Here is a 27,649-nt window from a genome sequence, read left to right as displayed (position 1 = left end):
GAACATAGCACTACTTCATAATTTTTCTAAAAATAATTTGAGAAAATATGACTAAAACACCATTATGAATATACACTAATAAATGTTTTTGTTTTTCTTTTTTAAAAAATGTACAGAACTTTAAGAGGTTGGATATTGGTAGATTTATGTGGAGACATTCACTTTAAATATTATTATTATCAAAATATACTCATTACTAAGATTAAAAACCAAATTTTTTTCATTTTGGAAGAAAATGTTGGAGAGTTTGAAGAGTGAGCAACATAAAGTCATTAGAACAAAAGATGCAGGAATTCACACTTAAACAATTTAATTCCACAAATGTTTACATTTTTATGTTAGTATTCTTTTTGTTGGATTATTGAAAGAGCTTTTAAAACTTGTTCTTTGAGTGCTGAAAGTATTTTTTTAATCTCACACTGACATCTTAATGCTAATAAATAGTTTAACGTCAGTACTGTATAAACTTGTCCCTACCTCAGATGTCAGCACCTCCACTGGTGTGCATTATTACATAATAATCCTAATTCAGATTGTGTTGTATTTGCAGCACTAAACAGGCTTCACTGAGTTAGCCTCACCTTGCCTCAAAGTCCATGAAAGGCCAGACCTCTAGAGAGGGGCTGGCAGCTGTTTGTGCCTTTGGCACAGGACCTCATTTAATCGTTTTTTGTAGGCATCAATACAATGATTGCAGACAGCACAGGTGTGGTAGAGTAAAAAAGGTATTTCGGCATCACTTGGGAACAGATCAATGCATGAGTGTCACAATAGCATGATACAAGTCATCCACCCCAAAATATTCTGAATAAATGCAGCAGATTAGTGAAATTACCAAAAACCTTGTGGATAGTTTGGGGGGAGGGAGGGGGGAATTAATTAACATTTTAAATCTCTTCTCCAGTAAAATCCAAAATATGTTCAAATAACATTGATTTTACCACATAGTTCTTGGGATGTAGAGGGAAAAATAAAGAAGACATTAAAGCTTAAGAGTACTTAGCTTCTTCATTAGCCCTAATCACTATGGCATGACATGTTCTTCAGCACTGCAGAGTCCAGGCTCACAGCTGAACAGCCTTCCTTTTAAATCAGGCCTGAAATCTCTTGCAGTATCTTTACTGTAACTAATAACATATATTTAGTCCTTGGTATTGCTAGCTAACTGCACATCTGTTTAGTGCCTAGTCCGAACCGGACTGAGACCTTTGAGCAGTGTAGGATTCTAGAATCAGTAGCAAGGAACATGGGGTGAGGAGCTCAAAGCTGCAGATGAAGTACAACGTATTTTACTTCTGTGAATGTGACATATGACAACATTATAGTGAGTAGTCGCTGAATGCACATAACTAAGTATGATGGAGTGATTTTTAAGTGTTGGATCTGGGTCCCACTTCTCCCTCCATTCAGCTGACAGCAGATGCCATCTTTCAAAGGGTGGTAAATAACCTATCTTATTACCAGACTGCTGCCTGAGATGAATTAAAAGAGGACAGGAATAGCAAAATGTGGAGAGAGTTCACATCTTGAAACACAGCATGTATGAGGGGTAGATAGGACTTGTGCTGAGGTTTTTTTGTTATTATTAGTTAATATAGTTATTAATTTGAAAAGTCAGTCTCCTTTTGTAGAGTCTGTTGTTAAGTTTAAACTATTTTAACTTTCAAAGATCAACTTTCAGTGCTCACATATTCACTGAGAGTTTAAATGTGGTTTCATAGATCCTGGTCATAATCTGTGGGGCTAGCACATAATTTGAGTTGTTTCTGTTGTGTGAGATTGTAAAGTCATTGTGAAGTGCAGTTGGTTGGAATCAACATAAATGTTTATGTGTTTAACTTGTCATAGGTGTTGAAAAAACTGGAACAACATAATTAGGAAAATGTCAGCATATTAGATCCTCTATCCCCAGTTATCTTCAAGAAACTGGGGTCTGAATAAAGTATTTAAATGTTCTTTTTCATGTATGTATGAAAACCTTAGAAAATGAGGGAGAGGGAGTGGGTATTCATGCTCACAAACTTCTTTGAATTTGTCACAGGAACACAGAAGGCTGCAAGACTCTTGCTAGGATTCCCAGAAGAAATGCTGCTTTCTTCTCTTGCAAAGCTTTCTTAGCATGAATGTACTCGATAATAAACCATCCAAATGTACTTGGATCTTTGTTCAGTGTAAATAGAAATTCTCAAAACTATAGCAATGTAGCTCTAATGACTCATTGAAAAGGCATTATATCTGTCAAAAAAAAAAAAAAAAAAAAAAAACAACAACAAAAAACAACAAAAACCCAAAGCTGGCTCCACTTGAAAGTTACTGGAAAGCACATTCATAGCTAATTATAAACAAATACTAGTTAACACTTTAAATAAAAAGAGAGGAAAAAAGCAAGAAGATTTAGGACATAGACAAGCAGATGAAAGGATTCTTGTTGCCTTCCATCTGAGATTACTCAGATGCATTCCTGTATTCAATTACCTGAGAAGATGTGATATTCCCTTAAGAGAGATCAGGAGATCAGAAGGGATGGCAGTTTCGTGCATCTTCTTACTCATAGCCCTTTGAAACTTGTTCAGCAGAAATAGCTTAAATTGCAACAGGGTTTGGGGCCAGACGGTGACTACAGACAGTAATCACTGGGTCAAGATCATACCACAAACCAACAACAAAATGTTCTGGTGGAACAAAAGCTCTGAGAGGGCATTTGAATGCTGTTTGAGTAGACCTACAAGGTCTACTGGGAATAATTTCTGAATCGGAACCAAAGGGTCAGCTTATTTTGTGACTATGCTCATCTAGTACATTTGCACATAAAGGACACTGATAATTCTTAGTAACTGTTAGCTTTGAGTCTATTTTTGTCATTGAATTCCTGGTGTTGCATATTCATTTTTAAGCTTAAGGTTTTTTTTATTATTTTACAAAGCCACTAGGCACGAGCCCATGTCATCATTTAAAAATTAATGATCATCCAACTTTTCAATCTTCCCCAAAACCCACTTCCTTTTTGATAGTTTCCATCTAAAATGGCTACTTAGTTCTTCCCAGTGTCACTCATGTCCCCAACCACATTAGTCTTATTAAATAAAACATGCAAAGAGAACAGACAACAACAAAAATCTAAAAATTGAGGCAAAATACATTCAGAAGTCTAAAAGGGGGAAGAAAGAGGGTTTTCTCAAGAGCTTTCTACTGATCCTGACATCTTTGCTATTCTGCTTTGGTGTTTCAAGGTATTTCAAAATACAGTGTTGAATAGTATGCTGATTGCCAAATAGAATAGCTGTAAGTATTTTGGTGTTTTCTGGGGGCATTTAAGAGTTCGTGTACTACCAAGGAGAATCAAGGAGCTCTCTTAGGAGCTCTGGCAGGTCTTATAAACTTGAACCTTAGACCCTAATAATACCAGTGTAAGGACATGCCCTTGCTTGTGGTGGTTGTTCCTCCAGTATTTCCTCTCTCTGTCTTCACTTTCTTTCTGTCCTAGTCACACGCATGAGATACCTACAGAAGGTATCCTCATGGCCTCTGTCAGGCACCTCAGGTCCTCAGATCTTAGTGGAGCTGGGTCAGCAGTGACAGAAGAACTGCCTGACGTACCATACGCTTTTTAAGAAATTGTGTCCCTCAGTTTTGTTTTTAGTTTTGTTTTGTTGGGATTTTGGGGGAGTTTGTGGCTCTGCCAGAGGAGATCTTTGGTATGTTTTCAAAGTCCCAGCTACTATTCACTCAGCACTGCTGAGGAAAAAAAATTTGTCATCTTTAAAGATCCTGGTAAATCTGCAGCAAGGGTTTGTAAAAGTGTTAGAAATAGTTTTTTGGGGTTTTTTTTCAGGAAAAAGGATTTCTAAAAATTCCACTGCTTTTGAATAATATGTATATAGCACAGGGGCAAAATAGTTCCAGTTTAAAACAGTCATTGTAAGTCTTTGACTTCCCAGTCAGTCTTGGGTCAAGTGTTTCTTAAGATTTTTAAGTCCTCTGGAAGAGACGATAAAGAGTAAAATGTCGCACTTTCAAACAAGAAATTGCAACAACTGATAATGGAGACAACAGATGTTATATGCAATATCTGTCCATACAGAAAATAGTCTGTACATACAGAAAGTAGATATATTCATGTAAATAACTTTTTTAAAAATCAGATTTAATGCAGAAAGTATAATGGTTAAATTTGGAGGAGATTAATATAGAAAGTTTATTGGACTGACAATGAGAAGATACTTGGCAATGTTCTTAGTTCACACAGTGGCTTGATTCCTGCAGAGATTTTAGCATAATAGGTCCAAAACGTCACTTGCCATTGAGGTCAGAAGGGACAATTTGTGGTCAAAAAATGGCTTTTATGTCCTTACCTTTGAACCACTCTTCACTTAATTTTATCTTCTAAGCTTCTTAAAGAAAAAAAAAAAAAAAAAGGACAATTTGCAGAAAAGTGAATTATACTGTTCTGCTAAGGACCATTATTTTCTAGAATATCTGTGTAAACTTCTCATACTTTGTGAGATGCTTTGGATTTTCATACATGCATAGGTCACTTTAGTATGGCTATTCATATATGTGCCTTTGCAGAAGTTTATACGTAATCTTTGCAGGACTCTAATCTAAAAGAACTGGAAGAGCAAACACACGAACAATGGCATGTATCATTCTGGAATGTGGGTATATGCTGATAACGACAGAGCTTTTGTGAATTAGGTTAATTAGACTTTATTTGTGAGGCCTTGTTGGAAAGCTCATTTTGAATTGCATGAAATGAAGTTTTATGCTCCAATTATAAAACATCAAGCAGTAAATTTAAGCAAATGCAAAAAGTGCTAAGAGAGAAATTAGAACATCTGATGTGAGTAAATTTTGAAGAAATACATATACCCTGTAGTTAAAAGAATTGATTGACGATTCTTGGATATAGTACAGTCCTCATGCTTGCTAAGGAATGACGTAGGGAGGAAGGAATGTACTTGAATTGTGACCAAATATGTAAAGTATTTAGGAAGTGTAGACCTTGCTGTAAAGGGAGACCATCTTTAAATAATCTGAAGGTATCATAATGGAAAAAGCAGGCAAACAGTGGAACATCATCCAACAAGAAGGCATTAATGATGCTTTCAAAAGAAAAAGTGAAAAGATAACTAATTCAGTATATGTTGTAAATAGTAGATAAAGCAGCTTTGCTCCATGAGAGATCACTTTCACTCTAAAATGTTCTTTTTTTTTGATATGGCAATGTTTCTCAATATGACCTGAGATTATTTTTCAACTATATCCTTTTAGGTAGATTTTACAGAATATATGTGCCTTCAGGATTATGAGACCTGCATATAAAGCGCTATATATTGCTATAAAGCTACAATATATTGACTGTATGCAGGCAGAGATATAAAACTAAGTTTTACCTCTGCTTACTGATGTATTACATGAAATATAATGGCTAGTATTTCCTGGTATGATATAGTCTTTAATAGATTTGGAACAGTGTATTTGGAGGTGGTTTAGTAAGTTAGTATCAAGGATCAAGAAAACTACTCTTAGCAGGGGGTTGGAAAAAAGATGATGAGTCAATAAAACATGAAATCTTTTCATTTGGGAAAGGTAACTGACCCGAGCTTGGCAAGTCCTACATCTGTCAGAAAAGCCTGCAAGCGGTTGCTGCTATGGTCAGCTGATGGATTGCTAATATATATGAAAGCAGATATGGCTACTGGATGGCTACGAGACTTCTTTTAATGTTTTTCAAAGAAAATCAATAAGACTTCCTGAAGTAATCTTGCTTCTTGAGGATAGAGATAGACAAAAATTTTAGTGGCAGAATGGAGTGCTCAGATGTGCTCAGCTGCCATGGTATCCCTGGAAATGACCAATTTTCCTGTATCAGCCATTGCTATGGTAGGATCACTGTGGAGTGGGTAGGGATTTTCTCCTTTTTACTTCACCTGGTGGAGGGGTTCTCTTTTGTAGAAGGAAATACACTTTTCTCCCAAAAGTATTCTCCCGAGGTGGGCACCTTGCAGCTGGTACTTAGCACTTAATTGATAAACGCTGCCAAGAAGGAAGAATGCCAAACTGGTACCTTGCAGGCACTCTCTTTACAGTAGTGATGAACTGCTTTGGAGGAAGAAGTGACAGTAAAGATGCGTTATATTGAATGAAATGGTAAAGTCTAATGCACTCTGGGACACTTAACTGAAGCTGTCATAACTGAATTTTTTTCCTCCCCTACTCAAACAGGAAAAATGAGTTGAAAGCAGCTTACCAATGGGGCGATTAGTACAGAGCAAAATACCAGTAACCACTAATATTGGGTGATCATATTAGTGGCCAGTTCCAGAAGCTATAGGAATCTCTAGCTGCTTCGACATCTAATAGTTATTCCATTGTATACAGGTGATAGTAAGACTTTTGTGTTTCTGATAATAGGAGGCTTTCTTCCCTTGCTGCTTAAATCTCAATGCATGCCTTGACTAGCCATTGTCCACAGCTTTCAGATGTTTACTGTATACTAGTGCAAAAGCAGTCACCTGAATATTTTCTTTGGACAGGGTCAGATCCCTGAATGTACATACCATATTTTCTTCTCTTTCACTGGTGCCACCTGTCGTCTTGTGGAAGGAGAATTGCTTTCATACTGTTTTTTAACTTTTTATGTCTAGAAAAACGAGAAAGCAAATGGATTGCAAGTCAGATTTACACTTGAATAATATCCTTTCAATAACCTGCAAAAGGTTTAGAAGTGTCATCACATATTTGGAACAGACTACAAGGAAATTCTCTTTTAGAGAAAATTCTTTCCTTGCAAGACTCCATTTAATGCCAAGAGGTGATCTGATGCAGGATGAAATCTCTCTCTGTGGGTATAGTAGCTGCCTTATGCATATGTACTTATTACTTTTTTTTTTTTTTAAAAAAAAGCTATTACACGCACCTGCATCATTCAGGGATTCTCAAGATTCTTTTCATTGTGTAATACCCATTTTCTATGAAATGATTAAAAGTACAGATACCTGAAGTATTTTTTTTTTTTCTTCCTCTCTGGACCATACTAACTTTCCTTTTTAATTGAAACAAAACTTGCTCCAGAATGGGGACATCCTGACATGCTTTGATAAGCATAGACATGTGCAGAACAGTAGAAATAAGGAAGAAAAAAACCAAAAGTAGATGGCTCAGAGGATGTTATATCCCATCAATCCTGGAAATTATAAAAAGAGTTATAACCTATGAATATGATGTATGTACTAAAAGACTGTCCTGGGCTGGAACATGCTAGCCTCCATTTCCAAGCGTTGTTTAACTGAGGAGTCCAAGTTACATTTTTCAGTAATAGAATTATTTATTTTAAAAGGTGTATCTGCAGATACTTAGTGAAAGTGTTAATGCAGAATTAGATATTGGATCTTCCTTCATCCAGGGAGTTGGTGTGCAGTTTTTTCTCTCTTGCGCCATATGGTTTTACAAGTCATACCTTGACTTTCAGGATTGAAGTATGAAGAGAAAAAAAAAAAAAAACTAATGAAATTCCATCAAAGCTGCCAGGTTTCACCTGGTTTCATATCCAAAGCAAGGCAAGGCTTTCAAGAAAAACTCTAAGTGAGCCCAGATTCACTCAACACTGGGCCCAAGTTCACTCAAAAGGGTTGTGAGCCCTCAAAAACCTTTTGAAGAATCTGGGCTGAGTTTCAAGTCGGTATTGAAACCTGTAATCAGGCAGGCTTCACGTGCTCTTGAATTTCCTTGAGAACATTTACCCAGCTCTCCCTCAAGTTTTCTGTGGTTTGCTGGGATTTTTTTCACTTTCAGCAAAACAATGATGGAGCCCGAGTCTTCAAGTAATAATTACTAAATAAAATGTTTGTTGCTGCAAACATCCAGGCACCACTCACCCTGCTCAGCAAACTACATTACAACTAATGAAAAGCATTTGCAGCTTCAGACATAGCTCTGGTCCTTGTTCTGACTGGGGAAGAATAGGTAAACTCAATTTATGTGTCTTTGCTACAGATTTCAGGGATCTATTTTAGTGTTAGTGTATGTTTGTAAAGTGCTGTTGACTGAAACATTGTAACAGAAAAATAGTGGTTATCTTTGTTCCCGAAGAATTCCATTGCCTTTCTCATTTTTGCCAAATTTAAAATCAGGATTTCCTTTTTCAAAGGCTGTGTGTATACAATGTAGAAAAATAATTTTATTGGATTATTATTGTAGAGCTATGTAGGGAAAGTGGAATGAAAAATAGCTTAAAGGTTTATTCTTCTTTTTTAGATTTCTGTATGAATTCTGTAGCATTGACATTTGTTTCCAGGACAGTTCAGAGCCTCTTCATGTCCCCAAACCCACTAATTCTTGGGAATCTTAAAATTCTCCTTGCAAATTAGCAGGCCAGTAGTCCAGCAGACTGAAAAGGGGAATCAAGTTCCAAACTAAAAAGCTTTTGACTAAAGCATGCAGATCTTAAATGGGATTTAAATTGTGCTATCTGAATCACTATATAGGTATAAATCGCACCTAAGCACACATGCACAGAGCAGTTTGTACTGTTACTTTGCACATTGGTGATGCCTAAGTTAATACGCATGGTCTTGTAGATTTTGTGTATGAGAATACCCATGTAAATTAAGTGAAATGGGTACAAAATAAAATATGAGAGAACACATGGAAAATAGATAACTTTTTCACCAATGTGTGGCAATGACAGTTTTGTATTTTTAATTTCCATCACATGATCACCAAATGATAATTTCCTTCATATAAAAACAGTCGTTTTCAAAATGGGCCTGCTATGGCTCTAGTACTTCACTAACTGAAGTTGTGTACAGGGACATGATGTGTGCAGGGAGAGGGAAGGGAGCGTTTATTTGTAACTATCAAGCAACTTTTAGAAAAACTATAAGGCTGAGTCCTTCCTGCTCTTCACTCAACTTTTCCTCCTCTTGGTAGACCAGTTCCCATATTTCTTAAGTTTTCAGAATCATTCTTTAAGATATGTTTTTAAGTCACTTTCATGTCTTGGTTGTTGTTTATATTACTGCAAGATTTTTTTTTTTTTAATTTTCAAAACGTGCTTCGAGTTTTTGTTTGTGGTTTTTGTGGGTGTGTTTTAATAGGGATATCAAAATTCATGTAGTTTTATTTATGTGAGGATTTTTTTGGTTTTTTGATTTTCTTTCAGAATTGATGTACATGAGTATATCCTCAGGTGGTTTCTATACATTTTATGTATGACATCGTTACAATGAACATTATCCTGAAACAACATCTTTATCTTTCACCTTGTACCTAATTCTTTGATTGTATTTTTACAGCTAAAATAGACCAAGAAAATGAAGAGAAGTCGCTGGCAGAAGCACATAAAAGGTAAGAAAGAACAATGCAGTAAAACCTTCCTTTGAAAAATATGTTTTGGTAGAAGTTGCTGTATTGGTAGCCAGCTTTATCATATTTTTGAATAGTGAAAGAAATGCACTCAGAAAACTAAGTGATATTTATTTATTGTTAATTTGAATTTGACAATTAGGAAAAAAATTGAAGGAATATAGACACGCAGCCTACCTTTAGCGAAATATTGTACATGACTTCTGTCTTTCAGAAAATGCATGTACCTTATGTAAAAAAATTCAGAATATACCATTTGGACTGAGAGAAAATTGTTCGTACTACACCAGAATCATTGTAATTTGACAGACACATAGCATTCCCCAGACAACTATTATTCATTAGGTATTACTTCCTGTGCTTATAAAATGTCTGCTTTAGAATAAAGAATGGAAATCTGTTTTTTAATATACTAATGATATGTATAATTAAATGTGACTTCCTTTGTAGAATTGCGAATAAACCTTCAAATAGTTTTTTGTGGCAAAAAGCAAAATACCTCATTACATTTCATTACAGATGTGTGCAGTTGAGAGAGTTTTCAAAATTGGGAACTTCACTGAATTGCACAACTTGTGGTTTCTTCTGATTTTTTGGCAGTGTTCTCCAGAAGCAGTGTTTAAATGGGACAGATTTTTATCTGTCCCAGAAAAACACCAAAATATGACACACACCATTTATAGTCCAGATTTAGTGAAACTGAGCCTGCGTTTGTTTTTCTTTCACTAAAAATAGCATCCTCTTTTTGTATGAGCTACAACTGACACTGAATATATGCTAATGAATATATTCATTATATATTCCCAGAGCTGGGAAGTCTCTCAATAAGATTCCAGTAAAATATACCATTATAAAAGGTTCTAGTTTTTACTATGGTTTGTTAGCCATTCTATGGCCCTGATGCCCAAATTTGCCACCTGCTGTAATGCCACAGTGCAGTTGAAATCTTTCCTGGTACAGCACCACATTTTCTCTCTATTGCCTTGGGCCATGTACTAAAGATAGTACCTGAAAAGGAAGCCAAGGGGAGAGTGGCTATTCCTCTGCCACAAGAATCCTCCTTCTTACTTGTATGGAGATGGTAGGTCTTTGAGTGGTACATCAGTCATGCAGGATCATGATGGCAAAAATGGAACAAAGGGAGTATCGCTTTGGCTTTCAAGTATATGAAAGGCATTCCTGACATTTCTCAGGTTTGTTTAACTGCTGAGTTACATAATTCTTATCCTTAAAAATCTCCTTCACAATAAAACTTTGAGAGAAGAAACTGCTGTTAGGAGAAGAGTTTTTTGTGATCTCTGACTGCTCTTTTAAGGAAACTGTTTCTCCTGTAGAAAATGGATTACACGACATGTTGAAAGCTGATAGATATCTAAGGGCAAGGGGAATCTGCAATCTGTTCAGAAATCTTGTGACTTATCACTGTCTTCTGGTGTCTAATTCACTCTCCATTCTTATTTTTTTCCCTGACTGCACTGGAACCATCATGTCAAAAACTTCTGATTGGTATATCTAGCATCCACAATATGGGGAAGAAAGCAAACTGCTCCCTGGATTCTCATTCAGCTTGGTCTGCTCCTTCCGACTTGTCCTAATTCTTTCTTCTCCCCCTATGTTGAGTGCAGCAGCTCCTTTTACGCAGTAGTTTGTCAAAAAGAAGATTTAGCTTCATTGTTTCTCGTTACTGTGAATATTTAGCAAGGATAACATCACATGCAAAGCCTTTTGTGGAACACATGAGGAATTATGCTAGGACAACATTAGGGCGAAGATATTTTTTACTGGTATCTATGCTACCTATGCTACCACCTTCCCACTGAAATTCTTAATCAGATTAGTGATATTTGTTAAAATGTTGAGGACAGCTTCATAGTATAGCTTTGGTATTATATGTATTTATTTCACTAAGATCTTTAATTGGGCTTAGAAATAAAATGCTTGGGATCTTTTTTGGCAGGGGCTGAGTGAAAAAGAAGATGAGAGCTTAAAAAGCAAAATAAAAGATTAGTTACATTTGGCTAATCATAGGTAGAACAGCAATGCATAGGATGGCTAGACAAGCAAGTAGTGCAAGGAAAAGTGATGGATTAGATGGAGCAAAATTAATGTGATTAATGTGCTTGGATTTTCCTTTTTGAAGTGGATAACTTCAGCCCATGTGTAAGTTCAGGTCTACCCCACAACAGAATTTTTTTAGTTTTCAGTGAAAACTATGAAGTTTCTTTTGTTGTTGTTAGTTTGGGCACAAAATATTAAAGCTAGTATCTCCATAAAAATGCGAAAGTCTAAAAGAAAAGCTCTTACAGCAATAACAACAAAAATGTTTCTAAAATGAATAATGATTTGGGGAAAATGCAGCAATGTGTATTTTAGAAAAGCTCAATTGTGCAATAGATGAGCTGAAATGGAAAGTTAATCTTCCACACAAAATAAAGACAAAGAAAATGGAATGTCTGCTCCAGGGACTCCATACAGTGTATAGCTGTTCATTTGTCACAAGTGAGAAAATGTTTAATCAGTTTTGAAATGATGTATTCTCTCTTTATTTATCGTGTTTAGTGACTTTAAGAGTGTCAGTATGTAAAGTGTTTATCCAAGGAATGGATTTCTGGCACATGGATAAAATGAAAAGTGAAATGTTTAGCTCGCAATAGGCATATGTTCCAAGATCTCTCTGAGTAAGTATCCTGAGATGAGAAGAAAGCACACAGGTCTGTGTTTATCTAGCTTACGCAGGCAGACAAGGAAGGCTCCAGCCTGGTATTAACACTGAAGTGACATGGAATGTCTTCACCAAACCCCAAACAATTACATCATTCCCTTAACAATATTGATAAAGTGTAATAAAAAAGAACCTGGCACTTTCCAATTAGATCCTCATTGCTAAATACTTGAGAAACTGTGAAATACTTGACAAGCTAAAGTAAAAACCAGTGTTTTGGGGGGAGGGGAAAGAAGTAAATCAGGAGAGGGAGAAGAGGAGGAGGAGGAGGGAAGGAGATGCTTCTATGTTTTAGTACTTCACAATTTGGCACTTTTTTTTTTAAATTTTAGATTATGTCCTCTGTCCCAAGATGCATAGCTATATGCACAATTCACACAACTGTATGTAACATTTAAACAACTTTAAAATTTAGCATCTTTCTTTGAAAATTGGGAGATACAGCACGATTTCCACCAAGCAACAAGTACCTTCTCTGTCATTCTGTATTTTAATTTACATAGCTTTAAATATATCTAATCTTTCAAGATGTGATTTTCTTTAAGCAGGGAGAAAAAAATAGAAGTACTATTTTTTCCACATATGCCTAATACAATTTTAGAATGAGACAGAGTTTGATCACAGTATCCACAGTAAGTAGGAACTAAGCTTGCATCAAACTTATTCTCAAAAGCAATATGATAGCTGATGTCTTGTTTACTGTGCTAGGATATAAGGCAATAGCAACAGCAGCAGTATAATCTTGCTGGCTTATAATGAGAAATGAGCTAGTTGCTCCTCTTCTTGCACTTCATTCCTGAAGCAGCAGCAGCTAAACAACCTGACTAGAATTACCAGAATCAGCATTCAGTGAAGCAGAAGGTCCTAATTCTCTGCCTCGCTACCTCTATTCAGCTGAATAGCTACGAAGGAATAGCATGTAGCTGTATTACTTTCTTATAATACCTTACCCAGTATTGAGTTCTGATCTCCTTGGAAGGCTTCCAGATTAGGGTCTTTTTTTAGAAGAAAATAAATCCAGACTGTAACACTGATCTCTCTTCCACTGAAATAGTTAAGATGATCTTTTTCTTCCCCTCTACCTGCAATGATTCATCTCTTCTTGGAATAACACTTTGGGAATCATTCACAAATTGAACTGGAGGTGTTTGTTTTAGACCTGAGACACAGTCAGATGATCTTCAAGTCTTCCTGCTATCACTCACTCAAACAATGAAGCATCGGATTCTAAAGTCAGTGCAGTAGCACTGAAAATTGCTCAGTTTATGTTTACTCATACTGCACTCATATAAGAGGCGATGTATGCTGAGAATCTCTTAAGAACACTACAGATCCTTTTATTTCTAATATTTCAGATAGTATAACCCTGCTTGAAGTGATAACATAGGTCACGAAGACAACAGTCCCATACAATGGTGGCTTGATTTGAGGTGAAACTGTTCACCTGTTTTTCCTGCTGTGATGCCTAATGAAGGCTGGATAGACAGAAATGCTGCTCACTATCATGGCTTTGTGTACATCACTGATTTTAACAAATCTGAGAATTTAATCTGTTCTTTAGTAAATCTCAATGCGTTAGGAGAATATATATTTGTTTTATAAAGAAATCAAACAGAGGACTTTCTGCCTTCTGACATAAGTATCAACTGGGGAATTTAGGATGTGTGTGGCTGGGTACGGAACACTCATCTTCCCATGTCAGGATATTTTTATTTGGTTTATTTTATAATTTGCTCCCATTACTTGCACATTCCAGCGATTTTTAGGCTTTTAAGTGCTTCCTGAGTGCAGCCTCCCAGGCACCTCTTCTGTTTTCAGGACTTTTAATAATCCATTTAGCAATGTGTTGTTGCTTTCTTTGCTGTAGCAATAAATGACATTAATTTTGAAGAGAAATGTTTACCTTTAAATTCCCTGCAAAAAAAGTACTCCTGACACAACGCTCTTTGCAGACTTCCATTGGCTTCACTGAACATGAGACTTGGGGAGGAACAAAGCCTTACACCTGCTTATGAGCTGACAAGTTGATGACACTTAGAGAAATAGCAGACAGTATGGTACAATGGCACTGCTGAAAAGCAACAGCTAGAAATGTAGCACCTAAGTCTGGTAATCCTTTAAAACAGTAAATGTTCCTCCCACCTCACTACCCTCCACACAATGGTTTGGATTGTTTCCAAAAGTGAACTGTAAAGTTAAAGTGAAAATTGAGTTAATGATTGAAATAAAGTGGTGAAAAGCTCAGAATGGAGAGAGGTATGTAGCTTAAAAACAAAACAAAACAAAAAAAAAACCAACAGCACAACACTTTTAACTGAAAGGCAAGAATATGCTGTTGGACTCCATCTTTCACTACTCTTTGGCCATTCATCCTTTGTTGGTTCCTTTACTGTTAGGTCTCTTTCTCGCTGTGTGGCTCCCAGCATGCAGACTTGAATTGCTCATGGTAATACATTTCAGACTGTAGGTATACATTAGTTGCATCAGCAAAAAGTAAATAGTTGGTGAGCAAAGGGAATGTGTATAGAAGAAGCTTACAGACTGTTAAACAGATTGGATCATTCTAGTTTAGTATCCTGTCTCTGACAAAATATAAGGGCCTGTAAATATGCAGTAATGGAAACTTAGATGGCAGTTTAGTTATGTCAGAAAATCTCTTCTGAAATATGGGTAATTGATCTTTCCCTGAAAGATGAAGTCTTTGTCCTTTTCTGAAAATATTTGCCAAATGACTGCAAGTCTTTAACCATTTGCACAATTGATTTTTGCATGTAAGAACATTATGTTTTCTTTTAAAGATGTTGGGCTGCTTGCTTAAAAAAAATTTTATTTTATTGGTTTTAAATTAGTTAGCATTTAATGGCATTCAGCACTAGTATGAACAAATGGTAATATAACTTTTAGAAGACTGGGTTACATTTCAGAGATCTAATATTCTGCAATGTAAACTCATCTTTATGCAATTTGTTCTACAGTTTATGTAGAGGACCTATTCTTAGATCTTACAGTAAAAGATAAAGGATATTAGTTTAAGGTGCAAATACAGTTACACAGCTAAGTGGGATTGTTATCAGGGTGTTACTTAGCTTTATTGTTAACTATATAGTTAAAATAACTGGGGTGTGATCATACCCAAAACTACTGCTATAGCATTAAATTCAGGATTAAAAAAACTAAGCGAAGAATCACATAGCTAATAAAATTAATGAAAAAATACAGAAATTAAAATCGTTAAATGTGCAACATTTTGACCTACAGTTTATGTCCAGCAGGTGGTTTCACTGAGTAGTCCTCAAAAATTCAAGATATTCCTCTTGAGCTGTTACAGCTGAAGTAAAATGCTTGTGTGCATGTGTGTACGTATGATTAGCTCCAGTGCCTCTCCATTGTGCATCAGCTTCTGATTATGTTCAGTAGGTTTTTTCTTTCATCATATTGTCTACCTGAGCTGTTTAGTTACATTGTTTCCTAAGACCTTCACAGTATAGTGTTTGCATTTGCAATGACTGTGACTTCAATGTGGATAACACTTCTGCTTTTAGCCTTTTATGTTGATTTGCCACTACAGTTGTTGCTTTCTTCCTTGCTGCATTTTAAGATTTACTTTAAGGATTATTATATTATATTGCTGTTTTTCATGTATATGCAAATAGAAAAGCAGAATGTCAAGGATGTGGTTTAATTAGGTCACAGTTGCATTAACTCATCTGGGAACTATCCAGTAATAACTTATACAATATAGGCCATTCCTTCTGTAATAATTTCCAGCTGATGGAAGGCTGCCATCAGCCATCGGCCCCTCCACAGTGTAGGGCTTGCCTCAGCCTACTGCTGAAACTCCAGTGTGCTTCTCATATACGGAGGTTAAGTGACTGGGAAAAAAAGTGTTGCCTCTTTACTCTTCCTCGGTTTGTTCCTCAGCCTTGTTGCCTTGTTTCTTGTCTTCCTTAACAAGCTAGATTCAGAAACAGCCTTAGGGAGCCAGATCCCTTCTGCACTGTGTCTTAAATGAACACTTCTTATGGGATAAGTTGCATCTGCTTCTTTTCTGAACTGCTGCCTGAAAGATGGTTCTACCTTAATTAGTCTGTTAATGAGGTAAAAGTTCCTTCTTCACCCCAAAGGAAGAAACTAGGGTAATGGTTACCTCAGAAGAGAAACACCACAAAGCCTTCATGTAATCCTTGGGATGGATGGGAACAGCTCCTCCAGACATGAGTGTTCTTAGGCCGAAGGAGTATGGTCTATTTAGCTTTGCTTGGATGTGTGAATATCAACGATTCGCATATCCAGAGCGATACGGTTATTTATTACAATCTTTCCATCAATTCCAATGGCTGCCACCTTTTCATTTAAACTTGATCCATATAAAAAATGCTACCCATTTTTCTCTGTGCATCTAAACACAGATACTGTCACTACTGTGAAGAGAATGTACTGGGATAAGTCAGGAGTTCAGTCATAAATGCCTAACATTTGAAAAATGCATGCAAAGACCTTTTCAATCTGACACTTCATCAACCCAAATTTTCAAGTCTTTCAATTTACTTTCATGGGATTTTGTTGTAGTTGACTCTAAGAATATGAAAGCCCCTGTGAACATTTCTGTCTTCTCCAAGGCTGGATTTCTTTCATTCATAGTTGTGCTGCCTTTAATGATATTGGGGAATCCTGTGTTGATGTGTGTTAAGGAGAGAGCTCTTGTACACTGAATTAAGTAAGAACGCTCTTCAGAACAACACTGAAGGGTTAAGATGAAACTGCATCACAAAACGTTTTAAATGCTAGGAGGTTCTATAATACCGAAGTAATTCAGAGCATTTTTATTCTATGCTTTTCAAAGAATAGAAACTGAAACCTAAGTTTCATTTGAGGACCAAAATAGAAAGAGTGCATGACAATACTCCCAATCAGACCTGTAGATTCATTTCACTTGTTACTTTTAGAGTGTGTTTTTGTAAATGCACATGTATAAAATTTAATCTGTGCTGGATTATATTCTTAGACCGTGTGTTAATATTATATGTACATGAAATCTGGTAAAGCATCTGTGTGGTTTCTGTCTAGATATCTAAATAATCCGCTCTAGGTTTAAGGCAAATTACTTCTTATTTTGTTAGATCACTCTGACCTTGACCCTGCATGAATTTCAGTTATAAAAGTGAGCCATACCATGGGAGCAGGCAGATTGCAAGGCTGAGGTTGACATCAATAAATTGAAAAAGCAGAATAAAACTTTTAACACAATATTTAGTACACAACGGTTACACTACCTCCATATGTAATTATAATCTCTTTAAGTAATGATTGCTCAGATGACCTCCATTGCATTAGACAGTGAAGATGAGGTGTGTTAATAGAAACATCTGGAGGCAAGTTGGGCTTTAACATGAGGCATTTAGCTGTTTCTTACAGCACTGAGGGTAGCAGCTTGTGTGTCAGATTGCTGCTGTTCAAATTCATTCTACCACTGTATTCTGTGTCTACTGGCACCTTATTATTTCTTCAAGTTCAACTGGTCAAGGATTATTTAATATGTCTGAAGCTCATATGTTAGCCTTTTTAAGAGAGAAAAATAGTTTTCTCTTGGATATGTTACTGGGCCTGACTTTCCAGTGCACACAATTACATGACATTGATTTACACATGTTCATATTATATACGCCCAGTTTAGCACAGAGCTATCCATGCGTCTACATGACAGCTTAGCTGGCATGCATGGGCAGGATATTCACACTAATGTAAAACTAAAAGCATTAAACTCTGAGAAAGAGAACCACACATTCATGCAAAGTATGCAGATTACGGTGGATTGCAGCTAATATCAATGTATCCAGGAAACTGAAATACCTCAAGCCAAGTTTTTGAAAGAAAATTCAAACCTGTTTAAAATTGTAATTTTAAAATTACAGGAGAAAGCACGTGCCAATTAAAAATGCATTAGAAGAGTCATGATAAAAAATGTTTGCTTTTTTCCCTGAGTGGCCTGTTAGAATACAATTGTCAGAGTCAAAAAAGAACCCAAGGTTAGCTCTGTTTCTAATGTATTATCCCAATTCATATTTTAACCTGAAATAATATTCTTGAACAGAGATGTAACCTTTAAATATGCATAACAGAATTTGGGTTCACAGAAACCCCAATTACTGGGTGACCTGTGGCTGACAAATACTTTGTATATGATATAGTGAAGGTACGAAAAATACCTCTAACCTACATTTCCTGACCTTAGATTTTCAGATGTCTGGAGGCTGACTCAGTCTGTGCAGAATGGCTTTTTAAACACTGTATTTATTTTTTTTTTTTTTGACATCAGAAAAGTTCTGTCTGCCAAGATTGCTCCATCCTGCTTGTGACATAATTTAGCACCTAATCCTGTGCCACCTGGAATAAAAGATGGCATCGCTACATCAGCGGAGCATTTGCTTACATCAGAGTAATAAAAAAAAAACCAAAAACAAAACAAAAAAACCCCCACAAACATATAGAGGGACCAGGTTGTAGTCTAGTGTTTTAGAGTAAGAATGAGAACAAAAATAGGAAGAAAAGATAAATAATAACAGTAGAAAAGGAAAATCTTGAGGAATACTTTTAAGATGTAGTGTTAACTGTCATCCCTGATCACCTAATGTTTCCAGAAGATACAAGCAACAAGAAGTGATTTGGCAAATTTCTTCCTCATGCTTAGCCGATATACCTTAATATGGACCTGATAAAATTAATTTCTAAAATAAACATATTGTGAAAATCTCTGTGTTCAAATTCACCTTCCAACAAAACTATAATTTAAATTAGCCATGGCCATATTATTTTGCTACTTAGCTAGCCCTATTATGAGGGACTTTGTTCCTGAAAGATAGGACTAAAGAAATATCCACCCATTGAATGATGTAAATATAAGGGCCTGGAATAACAGTTTGAACTGAGGTTGAAATGGCAATCTGATATGTGAAGGCTTTATTCATTGCTAACTCCATGAGTTCATCAGTCCTCTGAAAATTTTAGTTTTCCTAAATTATTTGTTTTAACTGCAAGGTTATATTTGTAATACCTCTTGAATTTAACAATCTGTGTCATAGTATGTGCTTTGCTTCAGTTACTGGGTCTGCTGCCTTCGGTGTATGGCATGAAGTATGTAAGTTGTGCATTTGTGCTACTGATCAATGTGTACAACTGATAATATTGATCATTGTTGATGAATACTAAAGGTGTAAAGCATTCCTAGTATTGGTGGGGGGGAATCAAAATTCTCATGAGCAAGGCAGATTGGCCTGTCAAAACATAATTTCCTGTTCTTCACATTGGATGCTTTTTGTTGGACTTTTGCTGTGGGGAAAAAAGGTACCTCAAAGTTAGAGGGATTTTTGTTGTTCTTGTTGCTGAAGCTGTTAATTTTCATCTAGTTGGAGCAATAAAACACTTTTCTGTTTAATATGAATTCATAGGACGCAAGGGACTAGGGATGAGGGAGATGACTTAGGATTCAAAACATTGCAAATGTTTGGCAGGTTTTTTTTAGAGGAAAGGAAAAATCTCTTGAGACCTTTGTTTTCTAAGGAACAATATTACAAAATCCATAGTTACACAATATAAATTGGCAAATGAAAGAAGAGATTAATGATTCTGGCAGCTGACTTAAGCTGGCATATTATCTCAACTTTTTAATATACAAAAGATACTTTTATTCCTTAAAAAAAAGGGGGGGAGGAGACCCCAAGAAATTTCTTACCAACATTTAGGTACTAGATATTTTGAATGAACCTATGTTTATTTTTATAATTTCTCACTTGTAATTATGCAGGACAAGGGAAAGCACTGAGGAGAGGGAATGATACTTTAAAAAAAAAAAAAAAAGGTGAAGAAAGTGATGTAAAGTTATAGTGCAGAGAGGACCCTCAACAAAATATGTCAATAGAAATTGAGAGGCTTCTTAGGATGCTGTGCATATTAAGTTTCCTCACAGCCTTGTGCTACCTCAGTAACCAGGATGCTGGTTATGTTTCATTTTATGCAATTTTGTGTGACCTTGTTGAATTGCTTGGTATTCTGTCTTAAGGCTAGCTCTCATTAATGCTTTCAGATGTTCAAAACACAAAGAAAATATGTAAAAAGCCTTTTCCTCTTTATAAAACAAAACAAGTATTAATATGACAATCCAGATTATTAGCTTTTCCAGGAAGCAATTATTGTTACCTGTATACTGTACTTATCTTCCCTATGTAGTCACCAATTCAGGATCAACACTCTGAAAAGGCTTATATGCCTGCCAACTCAGTTTGGCTTTAAATATAACTGATGTCAGATTTAAAGTGGTAAGAGGCACATACAGTCTTTTCTCCCCTTTTTACCCTCTTCCTTTTGGTAGACTATGCTTAGTTCTACATTTTACTTGTGACTTTAACCAGACTAAAATGTACCTTAGCAGCTCCTGCCTGACTCAGAACTGCTTCTGAAACACAACTGCTTCACAAAACTAACATAGTACCACCACTAAGACAACCTGTTCTTAATCTCAAATGTACATAAATGATGCTTAACAACTTATAAAGCCAGACACGAGTATTCAAGAATATCCAGGTTCGAACTTCAACCAAAATACGTAATCTGTTAAACAGTATAGAATCTCTCTTGCAGAATTGTAGAAAAATTAGGTCTGCTTTTAAATCCACATTGAAACAAATCTTTGCTCTTGCAGGTGATTTAGTTTGCTGTATGGGGAAACCAGATGTATGTGTGTTTGTGCGTGTGTTCACCATTTCTCAGAAAGGTCAGTCAGGGCATGTCTGTACCTGTGGTTACTTTGCTATTTGTTTGGCCACGGAAACCTGATCAAATGATGCTGAGATGAAACTACTGCTGTCCATTGCTTAGCATTGTTGATTTGTCTCCTTATTGCTGCTTTTTTTTTTTTTTTTTTTAAGCAAAAGAAAGATTTTTGTAGTTGCTGGCTGCTCTATCTCCTCTCGCTCTCCTTTTACTTGACCTGCTGCATACATTCACATACATACATGCATGTGTACAAACATATGTTGTACATATTTATAAACTGGCCAATTCATTGCACACAGCAGACTTGAATCTGAATCGTTATCTGCAACTGCTTGCTGACTCGCTTCAGAATGGAATGGAAAAAACCTGAATAATCCATAGCTGCTCTTAAAATATTCCTAATGGATCAGATCTATTAGCTAGAAATGCTGTCAATGAGCCATTTGCAATGTGAATGGCTTCTTTTCTTTCTCACATAATTAAATTTGGTTTGGCTGTTAGTGCATCCATTCCTTCCTTCCTTCCAAATAGAAAAATCATTTACATAGTCTCATAGCTGTACACAAGGGAGCACACAGAAAAGCCCAGTGATTCATTCATGAAATTTCCACATTTGAATGAGCAGTGAGTTCAGTCATCTCAATCTGCAGTGGTTTTTCTGAATTACACAAACACTTGAACCAAGGAAATTAGATGACGAGAAAAGGAGAAAAGGAACTAACCATCTTTCTTGATCTGATTTTCTTCTTTACTTGTCAGGGATGAGCAATTCCTCCATTGTTTTGAGAGAGTTAATGTTATTTAATTCCCCTTCAGGGCCAGCATGAGGGATATGAAGCCCAGCCTGAAATCTGTTTAAAGAATTCTGGCTTTTGCCGTGTCAGGATAAGACAGTGGTGTGAACATCACTGCCTTATTTTTAATCATGCTTGAAAAGTCAGGTTGTTTGAAGCAAAGCCACTGATCTCCTTTACCTGTTTTAATCCCTGAAAATAACTTGCATGCCCTTCCTTCCCTCTTCCATGACTGCTCTCTCTTCTCTAATGCACATTCTTTTCTTCTAAGACACTCCCTAAGACTATGGAAAAGTAAGAACCCTTTCACTTGAGAAATGGACACTAAACAAACTTTGCGATACCTGTTTGGTAATAAATGTCTCATTTTGCAGATAGGTGAAATGAAACCCAGAGAGGTCAGATGAGTTTCCCAAGGCTGTATGATGCAGAAATTAATTTGGGCATAGGAAAAAAAGCCTTCTGAACTCTAGTCCTTTATTTGATTCAAATGTTTATGTGCCTGCACATATAGTCAGGAACAGTATCAATGATATTTGCAGATGTTTTGTTTTGAAATCTGCTGAAGGACCAACAGGAAAACTTGAATGGGCTGCCCTACTGAAAAGCACCAGAGAAAAGGTATTTGCTGCCTGGCTGAAGTTTGAAAGGATGATATCTAGTCTTGGGGTTATGGCGATGTCATCCAAATTTCTCTTTGTATTTGAAATGCATGTCCCCTCCTGGAATTAGCTTTGACATATGTCTGGTTTGACATATGTAAACATTTCCAAATCAGATATTTAAAGAGCGTGGTAATATAGAGGATTTATTGCTGTGCATGTTTTATTATTTGATGCGTTTGGATTCACTTTATTTGCTTTGTCTTTCATGTGTGAATTATGCCACTCTGTCTTGTACTACAAAAATGACAGCATCAAATGTATAGCAAGCAGATTTCCATATGTCTTCTAAATGTACTCTAAGAGACTTAACTGCTAAATAAGGGTAGACCTCTCTGGTTGGAAAAAATATAGCAACTGTCTTGACTGTTTGATCTGCATATACAGGAAAAAATATTTGATTCATGGAGATTTGTGCCCTGAAGTGTTACTGTGTCGCAGCTGATGTCTTGTGCATTGTTACCAGGCATTAGAAAGGTGTGATGTATTAACAATGACAACCTGCTATGCTGCTGCTGTTTCACATTTCACAAACAGCTTATTTCCCTTACCTCCCAAAGTAACTGCCAGGGAGGCAAGCAACCTGGCTGAGCATTTCTTTTCTCTCTATAAACCTAGAAATTAAGTTATAGGTGTTAGACACATCTGTATGCATGTGTATGGCTGTACTGGTTATACAAGTGGTCCTCAGGAAGATTTTCAGTCACCAGAGAAAAAAACTTTGGCTATCCCCTTCTGCTCCCAGAGGATAGTTGGAATAATTGAAGAATATTGGAAGCCTTTGCATCTCCAATAAATGTTAGTGCTGTTTATCAATTTTTTTGGAGCATTCTCCTGTACAGTATGAATTCTGTTTTGTTTTGGCTTCCTGTTTCTTGGGATGTTTTCCTGTGAAGGAATTCTAGCTTGTTACCTCAAATTTAAAAACATTGCTTAGGAAGGCCTAATTGTCAAATTCTTTTCACATTATTGTCATTTGCAGAATGGCTTGAAGACATGTTTCTCAGAACAAGGCTTCTTATTTGAACTTCTGATCTTTTTATGTTCTGTAAATCGATAATGGCCTTCATTCAAAGAGCTTCCTTAAAAATAAACCATTGACTCAGCTGATGCCTCCAAATTTCTCTCTTATCCTGTATTCCTCATGTTCCTTCAAAAATGTTGCCAGTTCATTCTGAAAAATCAAATGAGCTTTTTATGACTTCCCCTTCCTCTGGAGCTGGCTAGCAGGGGAAGGGGCTGGGAGGAAAACCAAAAGATCTCCCTGATAAGTTAGCAGTCTTGCAAAAAGTTGAAAATATGTGAAAGTAGGCAAAAAGTTAAAAATATACTGCAGCCGACTGACAAATGTCAGGGGTATACTTTTTGAGTGATTCTGTGGGACCACACGATAGATGATAAATATTTTCCCCAGTATAAAACTGTGGGAAAAAGGTAAATAGGTGAGTAAAATTGAATATTTTAGTTTAATCAGTAGTACTACTCATCTATAAACCATTTGAAAGAACACAACAAAACCCAGCCACAAAAAAGACATTCTGTTTATTAACCAAGTGCTGAATTACAGAACAGAGTGCAACGGTAGGCTAACAGAGAGCTGAAGAAATGGTACACTCAGGTAAGGTGGTATTTGAGTATCAGCGCAATGGGTTAAAAAGTGAGGATGTTTTTGTCTTTTGTATTTTTCTGTGCTGCATCTTTGTTGTTCAACAGCTTCATTTTGCTTCAGCAGATGGAAAAATGACTTACAAATTAAGAGAAAAAGTGTGTAGAATTTGATTGGTAAACCGATGATAAATTCTTAAGCTGTAGGCTTTTTTTATTCAGAAATAGGATAATTTATGTAGACATTTATTTTTCATGTTGGGGAAAACAACTGGAGTATTGACTTTTGAGAATAGGACAGTTTCACAAAGACTTTGTGAGACTGACCCTTCTGAATGGTTGAATCTTTGTATATTATTGTCATCATTAAATACTTCAAATTATAACAACTATCAAAGCATTCTATCTCCAGTTACGATAGTCCAAGAATAAAGATACAGCTTCTGTGACTAAAATGACATTTTCCAACCATTTAACTGGAATTACATTTTTTTCCCATCATTAAAGTGATTAAAACTGTGATGTGTATTTCATAGAAAATTATCATAGGATCTGATGAGTAGTAATAGATCAGTGAGCAAAGCATCTACAGTTACATTTCAAGAGACAACTTTCCATAGAATTTTTCATAAAATAACCTATTCTCCAGAGGCTTCTGTGTTGAGCTTCAGATGAGAAAAATTTTCTTAAAAGCTCCAGTATTTACAAAAATTAAGTCAAAAAATAAAATGGAATAATAGTTAATCGAGCAATTAATTTTTGGAAGAATTCTTCCACAGCTTCCTATAACATTCTTACAGGTTTTTAAATTTGAAATAAAATAGAAGCAATTCAAACTCAGAAATTTGTGAAATTTTAATTGCAGTCACAATCCTCACCCAGTGTTGGAAATATGACCTTTGCATTTCAGCAGTAGTTCTTACTTGAGGTGTAGCTTCTGTGTTTAATATGCTACTTTTACTGTGCTCAGAAAGGGTTGTCGAATTGTTCTGGTAGAGTCATGATGGGCACCTGTTTTCTAGCACAGTTTCTCCTGGCCCAATTTTCTGTTGCACAGGTTTGAGTTTTTATATTTCTGTGTAGGCTTCAATCTAAGCTATCTACACTATTGTGTTGTAGTATAGATCTAATAGAACGTGAAGAACTTTGTTTGCAGTCCTTTATAGGCTTTGACTCTGTTTTGAAAACAGCTTTAAACACAACAGAAAAGCAGTATACAGGCAGGTGTGGATGTCTGGATTTGCAGGGCTGTGGACAGTGTGTTCATTTTAGCTTTTGAAATGGAAAATACTTCGGTCAAAAACAGAACCTATGACAAATGCCAGATCCCAACTTTGCCGAAAAATCATCTTATATTGTGTGTCTATCTGTATACGAAGAGCTCAGAACTGTTATGTTTTTTATATTCTTTTATTTTAGATCTGCTACCAAGAATAATTAAATACTATGTCAGTGTTAAGAAAAAAAATTTTTTTTGCATCAGTGGGTACTGAAACGTTTGCTGGTTTTGCTTTCTTTGACAGCTTTTTGGAAACTGCAGCCTATTTCTGTATGAAACCAAAAATGGGAGAGAAAGAGGTGTCCCCACATTCTTTCTTCAGTATTTGGCATGAATTCAGTTCTGACTTCAAAGACTTCTGGAAGAAGGAAAACAAACTTATTCTTCAAGAAAGGTACATTTGTTTGTTTGTTCAAAGGCTTTACTCAAAGAATGTTATTGGGAGCAATCACACAGAAACCAGTCAGCCCCATTTCCTTAGCGCACAACTTATTGAACGCCTTTTGGAGTTTTCTCAGTCTTCCCCCCGCCCCCCCAAATCATCATAATTTTGGAATGGGACATTAATATCAATTTGTGCTAAAGTTTTTCGGGTCCATTACCCGAACAACATTTTTGGCAGAGTATGTAACTACTATGCCACTATGAATCCAAGGAATGGGAGACTTTTTTCAGGTCTGAAAGTTGATTAAAGATTTCCCATTAGCATATTTAGTGAAAACAAGTCAAGGCATCAAGACATGACATATTGTAAATATTTGTCCAATGAAGTTGGGAAAAAGGCAGGGAAGCAGGAAGGCAGAAGGAAAATGTCAATTGACCGTGCGTTAAGAAAAGACGCAGACTGAACCATATCGCGAATCACAGCCCATGGACATGAGCATGTGTGGTATATATGGCATAAAGAAATGAGACAGTAGTTTTGAAAAATTAGCCATACTGTCTGGTCCATGTATTAGAAGAGCTATGAAGTTTGCTTTCATCTGCATGCAGATATTGCATTGTGGGCACCCTTTGTTTATAAAAATTATGCCAAGAATTAATGGGTTGTTTAAAAAGTAATAAATGCAGTATAAGGACAAATTAAACAAATACAAACATGAAAACTGTAAACACTGTTATACAATCCTACATCTATTAGCAACTTGAGTGACCTTGGTATACAGATAATGAAGCTACTTCTGAGCCTTAACATTTAACAGGATTGAAGATTTATGTTCATTCAATGATTGGTATCAGTCTATTTTTAGGTAAATTGACAGGAACAGACCTCTTTTTCAAGATTATTCACCCTATGTAATTGTCACAGGCATCAGATTACTGATGTTTAGGAAGTTATTGAAAACTTTTCTTAGGCACCTATATGATCAATGTTATGTATACCACATATATTTAGTGTAAGTGGATACATTTTGGAACGAGCAGTCTCATAGTTAAGAAAACTGAATTCTGCTCCTATTGCAAGAGTGTGGTGCAAATGTTAGCGCAGTACAGCAGCTCTCCAGGGATCTGTTCCATTTTACTGACTGTCTGACTTAATTTTATGTAATTAAGTATATCTCTTCGAAATTGAGTTGACAGTTAAATACTATCTTTGGTTTCCTATGCAGGGATTTAGCTGCCAACTTAATACAGGTTAATTTAATCTTGTACTTTTTATAGAACAGGATTTAAGAAAAATGTCCTTTCATTTGCAAAATACTAGGCTATTTTTCTAAAAGCAAACAAACAAAAATCCTCCAGAGGGTTCTTGCTGCAAAAATATTTTTCTTTAAAAGACATTAACTAAATAAGCACAAAACCTCTTCCTCCTATTTTTCTTATACATCTAAAGCTTAAGAGAAGACTGGCATTGCGATACAATCATTTAACTCTCTTTCAGTTCAATGTATGTGTACGCTAAAAAGATGTGTTGAAGCAGCAGACAAAAAAAGTGGCTGCCAGCTGGTCCCTTCTAGGCCAAGGGTGTTTTTAGCCTGAAAGGAACTGAATATGTATAACCTACAAAATGGCTCTAGGTGTAGGATGTGACAGGGAAGGGAAAGGACAGTGAGAAAGGACCTGCAGTGAGAAGGGAAACTGGGATATCCCTAGGAAGAACAGCAAAGAGACCAAACCCAGACTCGGAGCTGATGGGCTGAAGGAGACTTTCCCAGAGGGACAGACAGGACTGTGTAACTGCAGTCCAGGAAGTCACTGAGATTAAGATTGAAAATGATCCATCCTGAAAATCACAGGTAGATTTTTGTTTTGAATTTTAATTTTTACTTGTCTCATCAAGTTTAAATCTTCTTATCTATAGATTTTGTTTGTTCAGCTGAGGCAGGGTTTAGACTTTGAAAACCTTCAATGTCTTGGTTTGTGCTCACCTCTCAGCAAAGTTTGGCATGGTGCTGTTTCAGGTCTGGCAAAGGCAAGCTCTCTTCATTGCCTCTTTTAGGAATTAAAATAT

At 36.1% G+C, this 27,649-nt stretch overlaps 1 protein-coding gene across 1 annotated transcript in view; it reads left to right on the top strand.

The window, feature by feature from the left end:
- The window catches only part of FMN2 (formin 2), a 163,099-nt gene that overhangs the window by 120,273 nt on the left and 15,177 nt on the right, over window positions 1–27,649 (top strand). The window contains exons 16-17 of the mRNA XM_087775399.1: window positions 9,297–9,348; window positions 25,442–25,591. Coding sequence (XP_087631525.1) covers window positions 9,297–9,348; window positions 25,442–25,591 — 202 coding nt within the window. The remainder of the gene's footprint in view (window positions 1–9,296; window positions 9,349–25,441; window positions 25,592–27,649) is intronic.

Source organism: Nipponia nippon, unplaced genomic scaffold, assembly GCF_047370975.1.
Source record: "Nipponia nippon isolate SJK-2023a ecotype South Korea unplaced genomic scaffold, ASM4737097v1 scaffold_4, whole genome shotgun sequence".
Lineage (NCBI taxonomy): Eukaryota > Metazoa > Chordata > Aves > Pelecaniformes > Threskiornithidae > Nipponia > Nipponia nippon.
The sequence above is the reverse complement of the archived record's forward strand: the minus strand, read 5'-3'. Positions and strand labels throughout refer to the sequence as shown.